The sequence below is a fragment of the Ochotona princeps genome, chromosome 8 (genome assembly GCF_030435755.1).
Source record: "Ochotona princeps isolate mOchPri1 chromosome 8, mOchPri1.hap1, whole genome shotgun sequence".
Lineage (NCBI taxonomy): Eukaryota > Metazoa > Chordata > Mammalia > Lagomorpha > Ochotonidae > Ochotona > Ochotona princeps.
In genome coordinates this window covers 64,418,975-64,437,918 of record NC_080839.1, presented here as the reverse complement: position 1 = coordinate 64,437,918, position 18,944 = coordinate 64,418,975, and the positions used below count along the sequence as shown (strand labels likewise).

General features: G+C 46.5%; 1 protein-coding gene across 1 annotated transcript in view; it reads left to right on the top strand.

Annotated features, from left to right (window-relative positions):
• Positions 1 to 13,537, top strand: part of RAB10 (RAB10, member RAS oncogene family) — a 79,287-nt gene extending 65,750 nt beyond the window's left edge. The window contains exons 4-6 of the mRNA XM_004582647.3: positions 9,441 to 9,530; positions 9,940 to 10,041; positions 13,103 to 13,537. Of these exons, the coding sequence (XP_004582704.1) occupies positions 9,441 to 9,530; positions 9,940 to 10,041; positions 13,103 to 13,186 (276 nt within the window). The 3' untranslated portion in view covers positions 13,187 to 13,537. The remainder of the gene's footprint in view (positions 1 to 9,440; positions 9,531 to 9,939; positions 10,042 to 13,102) is intronic.
• Positions 13,538 to 18,944: the final 5,407 nt, after the last annotated feature.

Genomic DNA, 18,944 nt, shown 5'->3' with positions numbered 1-18,944 from the left:
CCATAAGAGCAGCAGGGACCGAAGTACTAAGCCGTCCTCTGCTCTCCCAGGGAGCTGGAGCTCCGACATAGGATACTGGAATCATAGGTGGGGCTCACCCCACTGTGACACAGCACAGGCATGGAGCTTTACTAGCTTAGTACACTTGATATGTGACCTGTTGTTGTGTCCTCGTGAGTTCCTGTGTGTATTTTTATTTTCACTTTATGTGAATGGCAGAGAAGCAGAGATAAGACATTGGCTGGTTATTTCCCCAGATACAACAGTCAAAGCTGGGCCAGCTGAAGCCAGCAGCCTGGAACTCATTCCTGCTCTTCCATTTAAGTGGCAGGGAATCAGGTATTTGAGCCTTCAGTAGCAAGAAGTTGGCTTAGAAGTGGAGGAGTTGGGTCTCTTTCTGAGTCTGTCTGATAGGGGGTGGGGCATTTCAAGCAGCATTATAACCACTGCCCCAAGCTCTCACCCCTGGATTCTGTGCTTCTAAAGCGTCTTCTGTATTTTGGTAGTATTGTATAACATAAAGGATCGTGTGGATATCTTGCTGTGTGAATACTGATTCTTTTGTACACTTTACTATATTGTGATTGCCAAAAATAATATAATACATCACTTTTTGAAACTTGTTAAAATTTAGTTTTACCATGAAACAGCTCTTGAGACCAGTGCTTTGAACTCAACTGGGGATGTGGTATAAGCAAGATAAATGATCCCCTCCTGCATTAGTGAGGTTTAAATCTAAGGCAGGCCACTGAGAAAGAGAAGATGTTGTTTAGTTCACAGTTTTTAGGGGTCTGAGGGTGTGCCACCTGCAAGGGTTCACTTTTGAACTGTTCTCGGCTGCATCACATCACCATGGATAATGAGATCGTGTGCTGGAGTCGGTCAGTCCCCATGCAGAAACAGGAGAGATGGGATCCTGCCATCCCTTCTGGGGATATACCTCCCAGTAACCTAAAGACCTCCTACAGGTCTCACCCTTTTAAAAGGGTTCTGACACCTCATTTGCCACAATTGAAGATCAAATATCAACAATAGGGACCCTTGAGGAACAAAGTCTGTACAAAACACACTACCTACCTTGTGTTAAGGCTTAGGAAGCATACAGTACTTTGATAGTGTGTAAACAAAAACTTCTAAAGATAGGCATGGGAGCTCGGCAGTGTGGCCTAGTGGCTAAGGTCCTCGCCTTGATCCCATATGGCCGCTGGTTCTAATCCCGGCAGTTCCACTTCCTCTCTATCTCTCCTCCTCTCAGTATATCTGACTTTGTAATAAAAATAAAATAAATCTTTAAAAAAAAAAAAAGATAGGCATGGGAGATGAGGGGCATGAACTTGAGCTGAGGTCTGAAGAGGTGAGAAGAAGTTATCTAGATGGGAAGAATGTAATGAATACAAGCTTAAATCAGAGGCCAGCTTTGTAACACAGTGGGAAAAGCTGTTGCTTGCGATGTTGGCACACCCTTTGGGTGCCAGTTTGATTTCCTGCTGCTCGACTTCCAGCCCAGCTGCTCATGGCCTGGGAAAGTGAACAGAGGATGGCCCAAGTGCTTCGGGGGTTCCCTGCTTTTGAACCACTTTCATTGTTTTAGCCTTGCTGCTCTTTACAACTAAGTAAAGAGGGTAATGATTGGGAACAGAAGGAAACCTGAACCAAGAAAGTATTGACCCAGAATGTTTCTTATTCTGATCACTATGTATTATTACTTAATGAGCCCAGAAAGATGACCTTGCTGGGTATGTAATAACTGATCATGTCTGTGTCTGAGACATGGCTTTTTACAAACATGAGCAAGGCAGACACCAGGCTGTAGCAGAGCAGTTGCTGTGCAGTCTTGCTACTCGAATCCAGCTCCCTGCATATGCACCTGGGAAGCACAAGTTATTACCAGGCATTCCTGCCACTCGTGGAAGATTTGAATGGAGTTCCTGGCTTTAGCCTTGCACAGCCTCAACTATTGCAGCCGTTTGGGAGGTGAACACTTTGAAAATTAACTCTGGTAGTTTTGACTTCTAAGAAAGAATGTAAGGAGACTTCACAATGTCACACACATTTTTGATAATTTTTTTGCAAAGCAAAGAGGCCGAATTCCTATCCATAGGCGTATTTGCCAGGTGTCTACAGGGCCAGACCTGGGCTAAGCTAAAGCTGGCAACCAGAGAGTCATTGTGGCTCTCCTGGGTAACTGTTGGCTCACCATCTGAGCAGTCACTTAGTGTTTCCCACAGTCTGCTGGAGAAGGCTGGGATCACAGCCCAGGTGCTCCAGTAAACCATCAGGCCCAATACCTGCCCCTCATGCATGTTAAACTTAAGGCCTCACTTGGGGTTTTCTTGTGACACTCAGAGGTGCTTGCTCGTTTGCACCGTTACTGCAACAGAGGGGTTTAACTTTCTAACGAAAATCAGCAAGAAAAAGTAGGGAACTTGTGGAAGATAGCAATTCTAAAGGTACCAGTTAAGGATAGAGGCCTTCCTGATCAGTACTAACAGTTTTAATCAGAACCAGACCTGCAGTGGCCATGATTTCCCCTTCCCTCTTTAGCTACATGGTTCCTGCAGCCACCAGGAGCCCTGGCTAAGTGAGTGAGGAGATCTTGGGACTTAGCCAGGATGTGGTCACCATCACCTTATGTCATGCCATAGGACCAGGCTTCCATGGAGTACAGGGCTCTGAGGTCTGCTTGTTCAGGCTTATCTTCAAATCTTTGAGCAAGTTACATGTATGCTCAAAGGACAAAGGGTTTCATCTGTTTCTTCCTTGACCTTAGAGTATGCTGTGTTTGGAGGTGTAGTGGGTTGTAATTTGGGTGTCCAACTGCTGACATCCTGTTTTTGAACCAGACTCATAGTGCCCAAGCTCTTGTAACTTTACCTTTTAGGTAATTGTATCTGTGTGTGGTATTTTGTTGATCACTTATTTATTGGCTTCCATTCATTGGCCTGCTTACAATTAGAAATATCCCTTGTGATGGTTAAGTTTTCTTGTTTTAGCAGAGGCTCAGGTAAGTATGAGTCTTCGGTGACTTGCAGCGCCTTTTTAGTGATCAGGGTTATTGATAGATGTTTCAGATAGATGACTGGGAAGATCTTAAAGCAGTGCTTGTGTGCTTCTGGGGTCAAGGACACTTCGGGCATTTTGAATATTACTGAAACAATGTATTAACTCCCACGAGTTGGGTAGTTTTGTCTGTGATTTGGAAAATTTTTTTTTTTACTTTTTTTATTATCATTTTATGATACAATTTCATAGGCCCTGGGATTTCCCCTACTCTCTCCCCAAGTCCCCTGCCCTGCTTCCACTGAGTTCCCCTATATTATTACTGTAGTATAGTTCTTCATAACCAGTCATATGTTCATCATTGTGAGCATGTACAATGGCAGAGAGTCCAGCATCCCATTGTCAAGATACAGTTAACTGTTTCATTGGAAGTCCATCTTTCATCTGGAAGTAGAGATGCATACTGCATTGTATCCTCACATCTGGATATAATAGTCTCCATTGCAGTTACTATACATCCCCTTAAATGAAACCACAGTACAAAATCAATAACAAGTCAATATTTATTTTGGCCAAAAAAAGACACTTCTTCCCTGTGTCATTACAAAGATTCTTTTTTTTTTTTTTTTAAAGATTTTATTATTATTGGAAAGCCGGATATACAGAGAGGAGGAGAGACAGAGAGGAAGATCTTTAAATGGAGCACAAATGTCTTTCATAAAAGAAAATATTAAAGGAAAGATAGATGACAGATGGATGGTTGGATGATTGAGCCTAGATGAATTACATTTACAGTTGATTCATATGTGTTTACTCAAAAGATAGTACTTTCTTTTGAAAACATGTAGAAATATAGCTGTATTTAAAAGAAAACGGTTGTTTAATGAGAGTTCAATGAGAACTCAAGACTAACAATCCTTTTACTCAATGGGCAAGTTTCTAACACTAATTCTAAGGACTGACATATTTGGAAAAAAGAAAATTGAAAGCTACTTAGCTGTCAATCACTAGTTTTTAATTATGAGAAGGCAAAAATTATGTAAGTGAATCATTATTTTAAGTAAATAATTGATTATTTTAAGTGAATCAAAATAGATGTGCCAATGAAAACTGTTGCCTATGAAATGGCGTGGTGAAACGATGCTAGTAAAATTAATTCCATACGTAATGCAGCCTGCTCCATTGTCAATGTTTCCCACAGTTTAGAGTGGATTTCCAACTACATGCATTTGTGAAATACAATTCAATTCTTCTCATCAAAAAAATAAATAAATAAAACACCATGGAGCTAAATAATATGCTACTAGATATGATAGTCTCCATTACAGTTACTGTACATACCCTTAAATGAAAAGCCACAAAACAAACACCAAAATCCATGAGATATAGTTTCTGCTGATCTTTGTTGCTGAGCATTGTCTCTAGGCAACAAATAGATGGGTTTTGTTTTTTAAATCCAGTCTACTAATCTATGGTGTTTGATTGATGAATTTAAGCCTTTTACTTCAGGGTTAATATGAATGGGTGGTGACTTGGTCCTGTCATTTTAACAATAGGTTGCTCATTGTTTGATTGAGTCTTTTGTTGTTTTACTGGGATGTTCTTTACATTTGCCTTTGGTTTTGATGGGTGCTATTCCTTTTCTCTGTCAAGAGAACATCTTTAAGTATCCTTTGTAGGGAAGGTTTGGAAGAGGCATATTCTTTTGTTTGTTTTTTTTTCTATTCATTTATTCATTAATTACAGTGTATTACATGAAACAATTTCATAGGTACTGGGATTCTCCCCCCTTCACCCCAAACCCCTCCCCCATGGTGAGTCCCCCCACCTTGATGCATAACCACAGCCCAAGTTCCTCCGAGACTCCCTAATTAAAAGCTCACACCATACAGAGTCCAGCATCCCACTTGTCCAGTCAAGTTCAACGGCCTCTTAGGGAGGCCCTCTCAGGTTTGAGGGCAGAGCCAGCAGAGCGTCACCTCGATCAATTAGATCAGCAACAATCCAGGTACGATGAGACTGGTGCAGAGTCCACTGATTGACATAGTCCATCTTAGAGTTTCCCCTTGTCCAGTTTTTTGCTGCAAACATAGCTGAGGTGGTTGATTGATCTACTCCATCTTCTATCTTTTCTTGGTTAATGTTTTGATTCCTCCATTTTGTTCAGGGGAATCCCCAAAGAAACTTTGAGGTGTTCCCAGTCCAGGCTCCTAAATACACTACTAGTAAGCACAGTGCCCGCCACAGTCCATCACTCTGATCAGCTGGTGGTTGTAATCCCTGGGTTGGTTCTATTCTGAGCCCCGACCTCCATTGGAACCGATGAGTATTGCAGCTCTTCCTGGCTCTGCCCATCACACTCTCGTCCCTCACCTAAATCAGTGGGAGGTGTGCTGGTTGGGTGCTGCATTCCCTATTGGCACAGGCCATTTCACCTTGGCATTTGGTGTTTTGTACTGTTGTTATTGCAACCAAACCTGGCCAGGCCCCCTCACAGTTCCAGCACTCGGATTTGCCAGTGGATGACGTGAACCGACTCAGCCTGGTCTGCCCCCAACCTGAGCCAAATGTATGCCAGTGGGTCACTTTCTAAAGCCTCTTCTGGGTTGTTTACCTCCATACTTCCTGCGTTTATTTCTAGGGTCAGTGTCCTGTCAGAGGAACTGTTCAGATTCCTCCATCAGACCCCTTCCTGGTGTCAGGTTTCACGCATACCAGCAAGTCCTTTGGCCAGCACCGCTTCAACCCATTCTGGTTCCTGCTGTTGAGAGTTTCAGCCCAGCCACGGCTCTTCCATGCCCACATATAGCTCATATATGGCTCAGTTGGGGTTGAAACCTAGCCGAGTCCGTCCCACATCTACCCTGGTCCTCCAGAGCACCAAACTGTGTTGCGGTCTAACCCAGCATGGTGCGTCAAGTCCGAATACATGTTTGTGCCAAGGGAGTACAACTGTGACCCGACCAGAACTCAGCCCCCTTCCAGTTCCTGCACCCCTTACTGGTAACCTCCACCCAGCCAAGGCCTCCCCCAAGCTCCCCAACCAGGCCTGTTCCCAGCCAGTGTTAAGTATGCCAGAGGTTGCTCTGGGTCAGCCCAGCGCGCCCCATAGACTGTCATGCCTCCTGCATAGACTCCTCCGGCCCTTCTAAACCATCCAGTGGGGTCAGAGTTTGCACAGGGATTGGTCAACCCATACCTGACACATTCTAGCCCCGAGTATGGTTCTCAAATGCCAGACAATGTCATAGTCTTGCCTTCTGTGACCACTCTGCTGATCCCTCCTCCTATCAGGTAATGGGGTATCCTGCTGGACAAGCCCAGAATTTTGCTTTTGAAGGGACTGGTGTTGGTAATCTGCAGTATAAAGTGACTATAGGTTCTTCAGAGGAAGATTTACTGCTATTGAGACTCTTAAGGACTAATACACATTCTCAGAGAACTGTGGGTTCAGCATGGAGTGACACCTGTAGCATATCAAAGGAATCAAATTCCAGAATTTCCTGGCCGAGCGGCCAGCAGGCGCAGCCTGGCGCCAAATGGCGCGCTGGCCGCCCGTGAGCGGCTCACCCCATGTACTTACGTACGTGGTGGTAAGCCTGGCTGTGCTAGGCTGGACTCGTGGCAGGGCACCCGAGCACCCTGGGCAGCATGGCTGCCCGAGGTTTGAGACGCTCAGGGGGCATATTCTTTTACCTTTTCTTTACTGTGGAAGAATTTTATCTCATTTTCAAAGACAAAGGAAAGTTTTGCTGGACACATTATCCTGGGCTATTTTTTGCCTTTAGAATCTGGAATATGTTGCTCCATTCTCTTCTGGCCTCCTGTGAGAGGTCTCCTGTGAATTTAACTGGCATTCCGTTATGTGTCAATTGATTTTTTTTTAACGCACATTTAAGGATCTTATGTTTAATTGAAGAGAGTTTGATTATCATATGTCTTGGTGAAGCTTGCTTTTGTTCAACCCTTTTGGGAGTTCTGTGCCCTTCCTGGATGTTGTTTCCCAAATCTTTCTCTAGATTAGGGAAATTTTCCCTAATCTAATTTTGTTAAATACATTTGTAAACCCAACTTCTCTTTCTGCACCTTCTGGATCTCCCATAACTCTTATGTTTGGCCTTTTAATATTGTTTCAATTCTTGAATACTTCTTTTGGTTTGACCAAGCTCTGCTTCTAGCTTTTTGTTTCCCTATGGTGACAGGAATTATCTTCCAATTCTGAGATTGTTTCTTCTGTTTCCTTCATTCTGTTTTGGAGACTCTCCACTGTACTTTTAATTTGCTCCACTGTATTCTTAATTTCTGATATCAGCTTTCATTTGATTGACTTCCTGTGTGACATTCCTTGAACACCTGCTTTCTGTGCTTGTTATTAAGAAGCTTTATAACAAGTGTTTTGAATTCTGTATCCCTTAATTTCTTTGTCTTCCTCAGTTAACTCTGAGGTTGGCAAAGGCTTTTGCTCCTTTGCAGAGGTGTCTTCACTAATATTCATTGTTCCTTTGTCTCTTCTTTTTTGCTCTTGTTCATTGTACTTCAGGTTATCAGATTCTTCTTGGGGGCTGTGTCACCCACAGGTCTACAATTCAGTTTTACTTATTGAGGTTGGTACACGGCTCTTTGCAGTCATTTGTACCACTCCCTACAGCGAGTTCCAGGTCTGAGTTCTTATGTTAGATTTCCACCATGGTCTCTGTAGCCCCAGGTCCTGACTCACCGCTGTCTACCTCCTGTGATACTGTGCTGAGGCTGCACAGTTGTCTGTACAACCTTTCTCCCACTTGCTGTTAGAACAGTTCCCAGGATTATGGGGACACCAGGTGTCCTATATAGCTTGGTGTTTGTTGGTGGTGATCTTGCCGGAACCTGTTGGCCATTAGGTCTGACGGCCACACGGACCAATTTTGACCTGTGTGATGCCAGAGTTGGCATTATTTTCCTGTGGGACCAGTGAAATGCACTGAGCTTAGTGAGTTTGCTCCCAGCTCAGTGCCTGTGCAGCTCACTGCTGTCCCTGCAGTCTTAAAATTTTTTGCCACACTTTACAAAATGGCACCTGATGTGCCACTACTGGAGTTCTTGATGTGCTGGCCGTCAGGTCTGAGGGCTACTTGGACATGTCTTGGGTGGAATCTGTAGGATGCAACGTTATTTTAGTTCACTGAACCAGAAATGAGTTCACTCCAAGCTCAGTGCATGCGCAGTCCTGTCCCATAACCTTTTCCTTCCTATACAAAATGGCCCGCAGTTTGGCTCTAGGGGGCAGACTGGGCTGTGAAATTCACCCCGTTCCTGCACCGCCTGTCTGGGATCTGCTGCTGTCTCTGCTCCTGGTCAAGTCAGACAGCAGGACGGACAGTCCTTGGTCTAGGTTCACCTCCTGAGCTTCCAGTGAACGCTCCTTCTCGCCTGGTTGCTGGTGGAATTCAGATCACCACTCACTGAATGCCACTGGGGTATCTAGTCACTGTAACACCACACTGTTTCCTGTGTCTGTCAGTCTCCAGGCCCTCCTCTGCTGTCATTCTGTTCTCTCCTATTTTCTGGAATGTGTCCTCTCTGGTTCACACTGCTTAATGTTTCTCTGTTTAAACGTGTCCTTGCCCTATTCCATCATCTTGATTCTCAGATGATTTGGAATTCTTAAAGCTCCTAAGAATGGCTTTTTATGGGTGTTGTGGTACAGTCAGCTAAGCTTGGTAGGCCTGTATCCCATGCTGGTGTACCTGGGACCTGTTCTTGCCTCTGCTTCTGTACTGGGGTACCTGGGACCCAAACCATCCCTTCTGAACCAGCTTCCTACTTATGACCCCTGAAGACAGCACATAATGGCCCTTTGTACTCAGGGTGGTGCTGCTAGCTTGAGCGACCTAGTCCTGGCTATTGCAAGCATTGGGAGTGAGCCAGTGGATGAATGCTGTCTGTCTCTCTCAAATTTATTAAAAAAAAAAAAGTTTTGAGCATGCAATAGGTTTGAGGTGATTATTTTAAAACTTTCAAGATAGGGCCCGGTGGCGTGGCCTAGTGGCTAAAGTCCTCGCCTTGAACGTGCCAGGATCTCGTATGGGCACTGGTTCTAGTCCTGGCAGCTCCACTTCCCATCCAGCTCCCTGCCTGTGGCCTGGGAAAGCAGTCAAGGACGGCCCAAAGATTTGGGACCCTGCACCTGTGTGGGAGACCAGGAGGAAGTTACTGCCTCCTGGCTTTGGATTGGCACAACACCGGCTGTTGTGCTCACTTGGGGAGTGAATCATTGGATGGAAGATCTTCCTCTCTGTCTCTCCTCTTCTCTGTATATCTGCCTTTCCAATAAAAATAAATAAAATCTTAAAAAAAAAAAACTTTCAAGATAGTGAAATAACGTGAATTGAGAAAAATAATTTTAGACTGTTAATTTCACACATGACCGAAGTTTGACTTAAAACTTTTTTCTGTTTTAGCATGCCAATGAAGATGTGGAAAGAATGTTACTAGGAAACAAGTGTGATATGGATGATAAAAGAGTTGTACCTAAAGGAAAAGGAGAACAGGTAAAGATTTCTCAGTGAAGCTCCTGGCTGCCCACCTGCTGTGAATGGAGTGTTGCTTCTGATGTCTGTGCTAGAGGGACTGCACCGAGAGCTGGGCCTTTCAAAATTCGTTTTGGAAGCAGTAGTCTCCTGTTTGGGTATCACTTTTCAGTGCATATCCAACATCTATGGGAGAGCTTGCTCAGTGGCTGTAGTAATCTCATTTAGGCAACCAAGGAGAAGAAAAATCCTGATAATTGATTCTTGGTTTTTTCATTTTAAGCCTTTAAAGAAACGTTAGGGGTCACAGTGACCACACAGTCCGCTGGCGAGTCCAGCCGGCGAGGGTGGGGTGCTCTTCCCTCAGGGTGGAGAGCTCTGTGGACAAACCAGACAATCTTTTTGTGATGACATCTTTCTTCTTTCACAGATTGCAAGAGAGCATGGTATTAGATTTTTTGAGACTAGTGCAAAAGCAAATATAAACATTGAAAAGGCTTTCCTCACATTAGCCGAAGATATCCTTCGAAAGGTAAGCTCCCGTTGTCGCTTCCCATGCTGTCCTTACTGTCTTACGAAATATGCACTGCTCTGCTCACAGTCACTTCTCAAGCAAGTCAAAAGGATATTTATGTTATATTTCATCAACATTTGTTTATAGGCTGGTGTTTGGTCACTATGTAAGTCTTCTAAAATTTCTGAGCAATAGAAACTGATTTTAGACATTTTCATTGTAGTAAATTTTCTGTGTAGAATCATTAAAACCAGGCAACTTAATTTCTTAAAGCACGAGAAAGTTGTGTGCAAGTCAGCATTGCACTGGTCAGACCAGTGCTGGCTTCCTGCTGTCCCAGGGACTGCCCACGTGGTCCTTCCAGACCCCGGCTTCACATCAGGTTTTGGGAGTCTCTATGTTTGGAGATGTTTTCTGTGAGAATTCAGCCAGAAAAATTGATTTCAGAAATAGGGAGGCTTTCAGCAATTAGGTATAATGGATATTAATTGTATATTGAGTGATTTAAAACAATGATATACCTAATGTGTATACCCAGACACACACTCTCTGGAAGGAGAGGCATACCCCAAACCGTAGTAGGCCCGGAGTGATGGGATTTGGGGCAGGGCTATACAGAATTCCTCATTACCCTTTTGGGCAGTTTTGTTCCCAGGTTCTAACATGTTTTTTAAAAAAAGACACAAACCAACACCTATGTGGGATTCCAGTGCTTGAAGGAGGAGGCTGAGTTACTGCACTAGGCCCTAGAATTGGGTTTCACATGTTTTAAATTGCTGTCATTCTAAAGCTAATTTGGATGAGTAACCTGTTCCTATGTCAGAACTCTCATTCAGTGCCCAGGCAAACAGGAAGCTGGCCCACATCATTGGAGGGAGGGTCAGGGGGCTCTTTTACCCACATGGAGACCCAAGCAGAGTTACCTGTTTATGGCATCAGCTATGGTCCGGTCACAGCTCTTGTGCCCATTCAGGGACTCGGCCAGCAGATGGGAATTCCTTCTCTGTTCCTCATGCATGTGAGTTACTAAAAATAGGGCCGGCTTGGTGTGCTAATCTGTGCTTGTAGCACCAGCATCCCATATGGCCACTGGTTTTGCTTTTTTTTTCCTGTAAACTTTGTTCATCCTTTGGCCCAGTTTTTCTGTTTATCGGTGTCCTGTGAAATTATGAAGAGGTGGACTGTGAGCGACTTGCTGGGGTGAAGAGCAAACCTCTTGGGTTGGTGCCCTCCCCTTCGGACCTGACCACAGCGGGGGGCACCCACACTGAGGGAGGACCTGCCTGACCACAGCTTGGGGTGGGGCACCCTGTGCTTGCTCTGGGCCAGTGCCTGAGCCAACTTACTGTCTTCCATACATCTTTCTCAAAGATTTAAGTTTGGGGAGAAAGAGAAAACCTACAATAATCTTTTTATTGGAGAGAAGGAGAAACAAGAGGAAGACCCAAAATCTGCAACAGGCAGAGTTGAGCTTCTTTCAGGTCTCCCATGTTAGGTGTAGGTGCCTAAAGCCTTGCCGTCCTCTACTGCTTTCCCAGGCCACAATCAGGGAGCTGAATCAGAAGTTGAACAGCCAGGACACGAGCTATCACCCATATGGGGATGCTGTCACAGGATTAGCCTGTTAAGCTGTTGCACCAGCCCCACAAGTCTTTTGTGTGTAATTTGCTGTTTTAACACTCCAGGAGGAAAAGAATCTCAAAAAGGCGATGAGAATAGATAGTGCATAGGTTAGCCCTAGGGGCAGATTGACTTCCCCTGGAGACCAGTGTTGTGGCATAGTGGGCGACTTGGAGCCTCAGCTGCTCCACTTCCCATCTAGCTCCTCCTGATGTGCCTGGGAAGCTGTGGAAGAGGGTCCTCAAGTGCTCAGGCTCTTGTGCCCACCTGGGAGGCCCAGATAAAGCTCCTGGCTCCGGACCAGCTGTTTGGGTCATTTAGGGAGTGAACCAGCGAGTGGAAGTTCTCTCTTCCTTCAAAGAAGTTAGAATTCACTTGGCCTGCTTGAAGTTTCACTCCATGAGCTACCCGGATTAAGCTTGCCTTATTTTTATATTGTTTTCATGAGACAGTAGGTTCTTGATACATCCAAGATTTAAAAATTCTGTTCATGAACTTAATGTTACACACAGACAACATTGACGGATCATGTGGATCGAGTGAGGAAGTCAGGTTCACAGGAATACACAGACCTGGTCTCCATGTGGGGAAATCCATGACCAAAATCAGAGGGACGTGGAGAGGGTAGCACTGACTAAGTTACCACTGAAAAATGTTTCCCGATTGTAATGTAGGACTGCCTGATTTTAAAAGAACATTTTAGGGGGCCCAGCGTGGTGGCCTTAGTGGCTCAAGTCCTCATCTTGAAGGCACTGGGATCCTATATGGGCCCAGTTCAAATCCCGGCAGTCCTGCATCCTATCCAGCTTCCTGCTTGTGGCCTGGGAAAGCAGTCCAAAACAGCCCAAAGTCTTGGGATCCCGCACCCACATGGGAGACCTGGCTCCTGGCTTTGGATTGGCACAGCACCGGCCATTGCGGTCACTTAGGGAATCATTGAATGGAAGACCTTCCTCTCTGTCTCTCCTCCTCTCTGTATATCTGACTTTGTAATAAAAATAAAAATCTTAAAAAAAAAAAAAAAACAAACATTTAGAATGTTAGGGAGTTGAGGATTGCACCAAGAAGAAACTCGCCCTCAGCTTGTTACCTAGGCGGGCTGCGTCCCATATTTGTCACTCAATCCTAGTTGAGGTGGCCTTTTTAAAGTTGGGGTACAGTGGCACTTCTTTAAGACAGAGGGCTGTGTGCTTCCCTGGAGTTAGCTTTTATACAGCTTGCTTGCGGAACACTCAGATCAGGCTGAGATTACAGAATCTGTTCAAAAAGAGTTCGGCCGATGTGTTTTCAGAAGCGTGGATAAAGACTTACCAGGAAGTGTTCACAGTGTTGGCTAAAGGAAGACCAAAACCCAACTTCCAACTCTGCTTGGGGGCGGTGGGGAAGACCAGTCCCATGTGACTCACTGCTTTTTGTTGCATAGATTGGTTTCTCCATGGCAGTTCTTCTTGTGTTGCAGACCCCTGTGAAAGAGCCCAACAGCGAAAACGTGGACATCAGCAGTGGAGGCGGTGTGACGGGCTGGAAGAGCAAGTGCTGCTGAGCGCCCCCTGCCGACAGCTGCCATCCACACGCGATCTCTTGCTGCAAATAAACCACTGTCCATTTTCAACTCTAAACAGATATTTTGTTCCTCATCCTAACTATCCAGTCCACCTGTTTTGTTTGTTCTCATCTGTGACTGCTTGCTGACTTTTTCTTTAAACAAGAAAAATGTATAGAAAAATCATGTCTGTGACTTCATGTTTAAATGGACTTGCTCAGCTCACCACTGCATTTCAGTTGTATTATAGCCCAGTTCTTATCAACATTAAAACCTATAGCAATCATTTCAGCTCTATTCCGCAAATTGTATAAGAATAAAAGTTAGAATTAACAATTTTATTTTGTACAACAGTGGAATTTTCTGTCATGGATAATGTGCTTGAGTCCCTCTAACCTGTAGACATGTAATAGCGGAGGAAACAAACAAAAGCCAGGAACTCACTCATTTTCGCCTTGACTATGTAAATGAGGTTAATTTTGTCCTGTGCCTTATGTGGAAAGGAACTTTGGTTTTTCCTTTTTTGTTCTGCTGGAAGCATGTGCAGAAGATGATCAGACGTGTAAGTCACTCAGACGTGTGCTCAGCTCTCTGTCAGACTAGTGACGAGGACGGGGGAATGCGGGCGCCAGTGCTCTGGTTTGCTGAGTCCCATTTGAAGTGGCCTTCATATTTAAAGCTGTTCCTTCCCCGTTCCTCCCTGGCCACTGTTCCTCTCACCTTCTTGCATGCTGCTTTCTTTGCTTCTCCCCCTGGTATGAGTTATTTAAACACGAAAAGGGGCAAATAGTAGGATGTCAAGTTTAACATAAAGCACTGATTTACCTTGCTAAGTAAACTGAAAGACACGTTTCAACTGCCTATTATCCAGTTGTCAGTTCATTGTGTCCTCCCCCCTCTGCTCGCTCCCTTCCCTCTCCCCCTCCCCCTCCGTCTGCCGCGTTTCTGATCCAGAAGGGTTAATTGCATGCACTGGTGTTGGGGTTTGTCTTTCTGACTAGGCAGGTAGCCTCTCCACTGTCCTAGATCAGTCTCTTAACCTAAATGTCTCTGTGTTGGCAACTCCTCTAGCAGTTGGGCTGCCCAGTAAAGGTGGTTTTGAAAACAAGGGCAGGGAGGAGTGAATTTTATTAACACATTTGCCAAATGTCTCGAGATTTGGCCTCTGGAGAACACTCTTCAGTGTTAAGTTGTTTTTACCTTAAGATTTAGAATAACTCGTTTCTAAGTCCTGTCTTCCCAGCCATTTTGGGACACTTGCATTTGGAAGGACAATAGAAGGCTTTCCATGCATGGAAGAGAGAAGACCTCGCCCGAGCTCTCACCCTGTTTTCCAGTTGTGCTTCATCGCTATCGTCAGGCTGGGGAAGTTCAGTTGGCTATGCTGCCAGCATCCTAAGATGACACCTTTGTTGTAGCCTCGTGAATGGCACGATTCATTCCCAGCAGAGGCCGAGCCTAGGACAGCAGCTTCCATTGGAAAGTCTCTGTGCCGTGAACAGCATCTTAATGACCTCTTGGCTCACAGACAAGCACCATAGGGCCCTACCTGCTGTGAAAACCCATGAGTTTTCCAGATAGTGCCCTAGAAACCACTTTCTCTGCCTGACCAACTCTTCTTGGGGTTTCCTTCACTTGACCTTATCATTGTTTACTAGTGAAAAGCAGCATTGCCAAATAATCCCTCATTTCCATTGAAGAAAAGATGAAGTCATACTGAATTTTTCAGTTTTAGGTTAAGCCTGTTAGATTAACTTTGTTACTTCCCTTTATCTGGAATGTGGCAGTAGCTTTAATTTCTAACTCTTTAATCCTCATTCAGTGACCTAAGGTTCGAGAGCTCAACGCTGGGATTTTTGGGTAACAGACTGACAGTTTCGGTGTTTGCATAATAATTATAATCGGCATTGTACATAGAAAGGGTGTGGCTACCTTTTGTTAAATCTGCACTTTCTCAATATCAAAAAAAGGGAAATGGAGTATAAATCAATTTTTTGTATGATCTGTTTAAAACATGAGTTTTATTTGCTTACTATTAGGGCTTTGCCCCTTTTCTGTAAGTCTCTTGGGATCCTGTGTAGAAGCTGTTTTCATTAAACACCCAACAGTGAAGTCCCTTCTCTGGCACTCGCTCAAATTCGGTTTCATATTCTAAACAATTTAAATAAACTGAAATGTTTCTAGATGGTCTACTTCTGTTCATATAAAAACAAAACCTGATTTCGAACTGTGTGGTTTGCTTTTCATTTACAGGCTACAGGATTACTTCCAAACAGGGCAGGACTTCCCAAACTAAACGTGAAGTGTTGCAGAAACGGGGGCGGGGGGGGGGTACGTTTTATGATTTTTCTGCCCAGTTTTCTGTTCAGATTAAAAAGAAAAGTCATCTGAAGGCCAAGTCCGAGGCTGCCATCCCGCTTTCTGCTGCCAGGCACACCCAAGGCCACACACAGCTGCAGTCAGCAGCTTCCCGGGGCACCACGGTGGGCTCGCCGCCCGTGAGAATGCACCCTTGTGTGAGCAGTGACTGTCCCTGTCAGGCAAGGCATGTCCTGCTGTGTCTTGAACCAGGGCCACAGCCTCAGCTTTCCCTAGCACTGGCCTGAGAAAGCTCTGACCCAGAAGTGAGACCTTATTCATTTTTGGCAACAGAACCGTGTCCGGCTCAAAGACTAAAGGAAAGGTTTCCTCCTGCACACTTGGAAGGATCACCTGGAGTTTCTACGGTCCCATTTCTTCCCCCATCCATTTTCTTGCCTTGTGCATCCTGAATGGGGCTGATGACTGCTGTTGGGATTGGCAACGGAAGGTAGGATGTGATCTCTGCCTTTTAAATGAGCTGGTTGAGAAAGCAGAGCGAGCTCAAGTGAACAGCACAAGAACTGTGTGTGCCACTGGCATGAGCAGCTGGGCTGGCTTTTCGGGGGGTCGGTCCTTGGCTGCTGTCCAGTGTCCAGCTGCCTGGGTTTGAGTCCTGGTTTTACCCCCCAGTTCCATTTTTCTGCTATGGAAGGCAGACCCCAGGGGCAGGTGTCTGAAGGGAGCTCTGGCTGAGTGGCGGAAGAGAGAGACCCTAAAGCATGTTGAAGGAAAATTTCTGAGCGTGTGTCCTCATCCTGCTGTGATGGTGCCCGTTGCTAATACATAGGCACCTACCTCCAGGTCGCACGGCTAGGTGCTGCTGCAGGCGTGCCAGGCTTCTTAGGACAAGTTCCTAAGGTTTGGTTTAAATGATTATGAAGAGGAGTCATGAGTGGTGCATTTCGCGACCGTCAGCTTGACCATGGCATCTTTGGACGGTGAGCACTTTGCCATTCATGCCAAGTCTGTTATTTGTCACCCACCACCCTGCTCTTGTGTTTGGTGTCAGCCCCAGCCATCTTCCTGACCTCGGCGACTCTTCACCGTTCTTATAATTGGCTTTCTGAAGTTTTCCTGGAGGAAAACTTTGGTTGTTTAATAAAGGCTGGGAAAAGAGGTGTGTGGACACACAGCATGCCAGCACCTCCAACCCCAGGGCTCTGCCACAATCAGGAACCAGGGAGAGCTGCCGAGGTGAGCCTTGCTGAGATGCTCAGAGGTTTCTGGATGTGACTGCGGCATCTGGTTAAAGGGTCCCTGACAGTAGCTAAAGTGTACAAATCTGTATAGATAGAAACTGCATACTCCAGAGAGTTGCTGAACTGCGAGTGCAAGGCGGCTGAAGGCCTCGGGGTAAGGCAAGGGGAACTGACGAGCAGCTGGGCTCGTGGCTCCACACTGACCTGGGGCGCTGTGGACAAATTGCCAGTGGTTGGCAGCCTCACCTGGCTGTGACACAGCCGTCCTCGGGCCTGGACCTCAGAGAGCTGTCGGTTCCCGATGAAGGGCCCTGCGTCCCTTCGAGTGTGCAGTTCTAGAGCTGAGTGAGAAGGCCCACTGGCTTTGGGTTCCTGAACCGCCTTGAAAACGGTGGGACTGGAAGGGACTACACCTGCTTTTCTCTACGGAAGTCCCTGCAGCACCTCACGGAGCCTGTCTCTTGTGAATGTGGTGTCCCTATAACTGCCTGCATGGTGAGGATGACCTTGGAGGCTGCCACCAGTGTGCCAAGTGAGGCCTCCAAGGCTACCCCACGGCACCGTGTGTGGCTGCCTAGTCCTGCGCTTGCACGCTGAACACAGCCGTGTGGCCACATATCCCCTCCAGCAGCACAGACTAAGTCCCGCGAGCTAGCACAGGGGTCACCTTTGCCATTGAAGAGCTGGTTCCAATGGGAGGTGGCACCCATTACTCGCCCAGCCTTAAGACCACTGCTGCAGGCTCCTGCAGTCATTGCTGTGCCTTGCTTTTCTCCCCAGCTCATTGCTGCTGTTCAGCGTCAGGCTTGGATGTGGCTCTCACTTGCTGGCACCAGCCTCCTGCCTCCCAAGTGTTGTTTATCCTCGCACCCAAAGCCGTCAGAGCAAGCTCACCTCCCCTGTCGTATGCAGCGAGGTGCTCAGCTTATCACCATGCACACTTGAAGGGAACGCAGCACACCTGCGCCGGCCCCACTCTGCATGAGGGCCCCACCCTGCAGCAGCTTGCTGTGCTCACCTGCTCCGCGGCCTCAGCACACGTCAGGCTGTCTAATGTTTGCTCCCATCAGTGTCGGTTCGGTTTCCTGGCTGTGAGCAGCAAAAGCCAACTTCAGTGGTGGGAAACCTTAAAGGATTCTAGGGTCAGGTTTTAAACAAGGTAGTAGGAGTTGGCTCAAGTTTGCACTTTCTACAACCCCCTCCATAAAACTCCAGCAGTAAGACAAAACCCATGCATTCACAGCAGAAGTGCTCCCGGAGACCCTGGAGTCTGGGCAGGTGGGACGGAGCATGGGTGGGGGCAGGACCTGAGTGGTGGCGGTGTCACATGTAAGGAGCACCAGGGTCCAGGGGCTGCAGCCGAGGTTGTGCACACTTGGGGAGCTCGGAAGTGGACAATGGCGTCCTCAGCTGTCTGCTTTCTCTTCCTCCAGCTTAAAGAAACCAAGGCTTCTTGCCTGCCTGTGGAGGCAGCAAGACTGGGGTGACACATCCGTTAGCAGGGATGGATCAAAAGCCCTGGGGCACCAACTGGAGGTGGCCCACGCCGGCCAAAGGTGAGACCCTTTGGACACCTCAGACACATGAAAAGGTCTACGTTCCCTGGGGATACCAGACCCAGAGGCTCCTTAATGCTCTGCTGCTCAAGGTGGGGGGCAGAAGTGGGAGCAAGAGCAATCTCTCCCCTGTATGAGTGGCGCCACTGAGGAACTGGACATTGAGTGACCAGAAGCTTCTCTGCCGACAAGGGTTCCGACAAAGAGGGAATGGCAGAGTTACAGCCAAAAAGGTTTACAACTGCCAGTGGATCTAGCAACAATTGTGGCTACCAGTGTCACAGGAATTTTCCAGAACACAGTGCTGCTTACGATGCCATGCCCAGCAGGGTCAGTCCATAGTCCATGGGCACACACCCGTTTATCAGCGATCCAAGAACAGAACTGTATCAGCAAAACCCGGCGTCTTGATTAGTGTTCAATGAGGGAGGTGGAACGCCAGGCAGAAACAATAAGGTGTATAGGGCAGACATGCAAGAGTGCAATGCCATGAAGCCTGCACGGCGGGCAAGCCGCTGCCTGGGACGCCAGCACCCCCTGCTGGAGTGTGCGGTCGGCCCAGCCCTGCCTCTTCCGGTCCAGCTTCTGGCCAAGGCACCTGTCGCTCGCGTGGAGCTCACGGCTCCTGACTTCTGCCTGGCC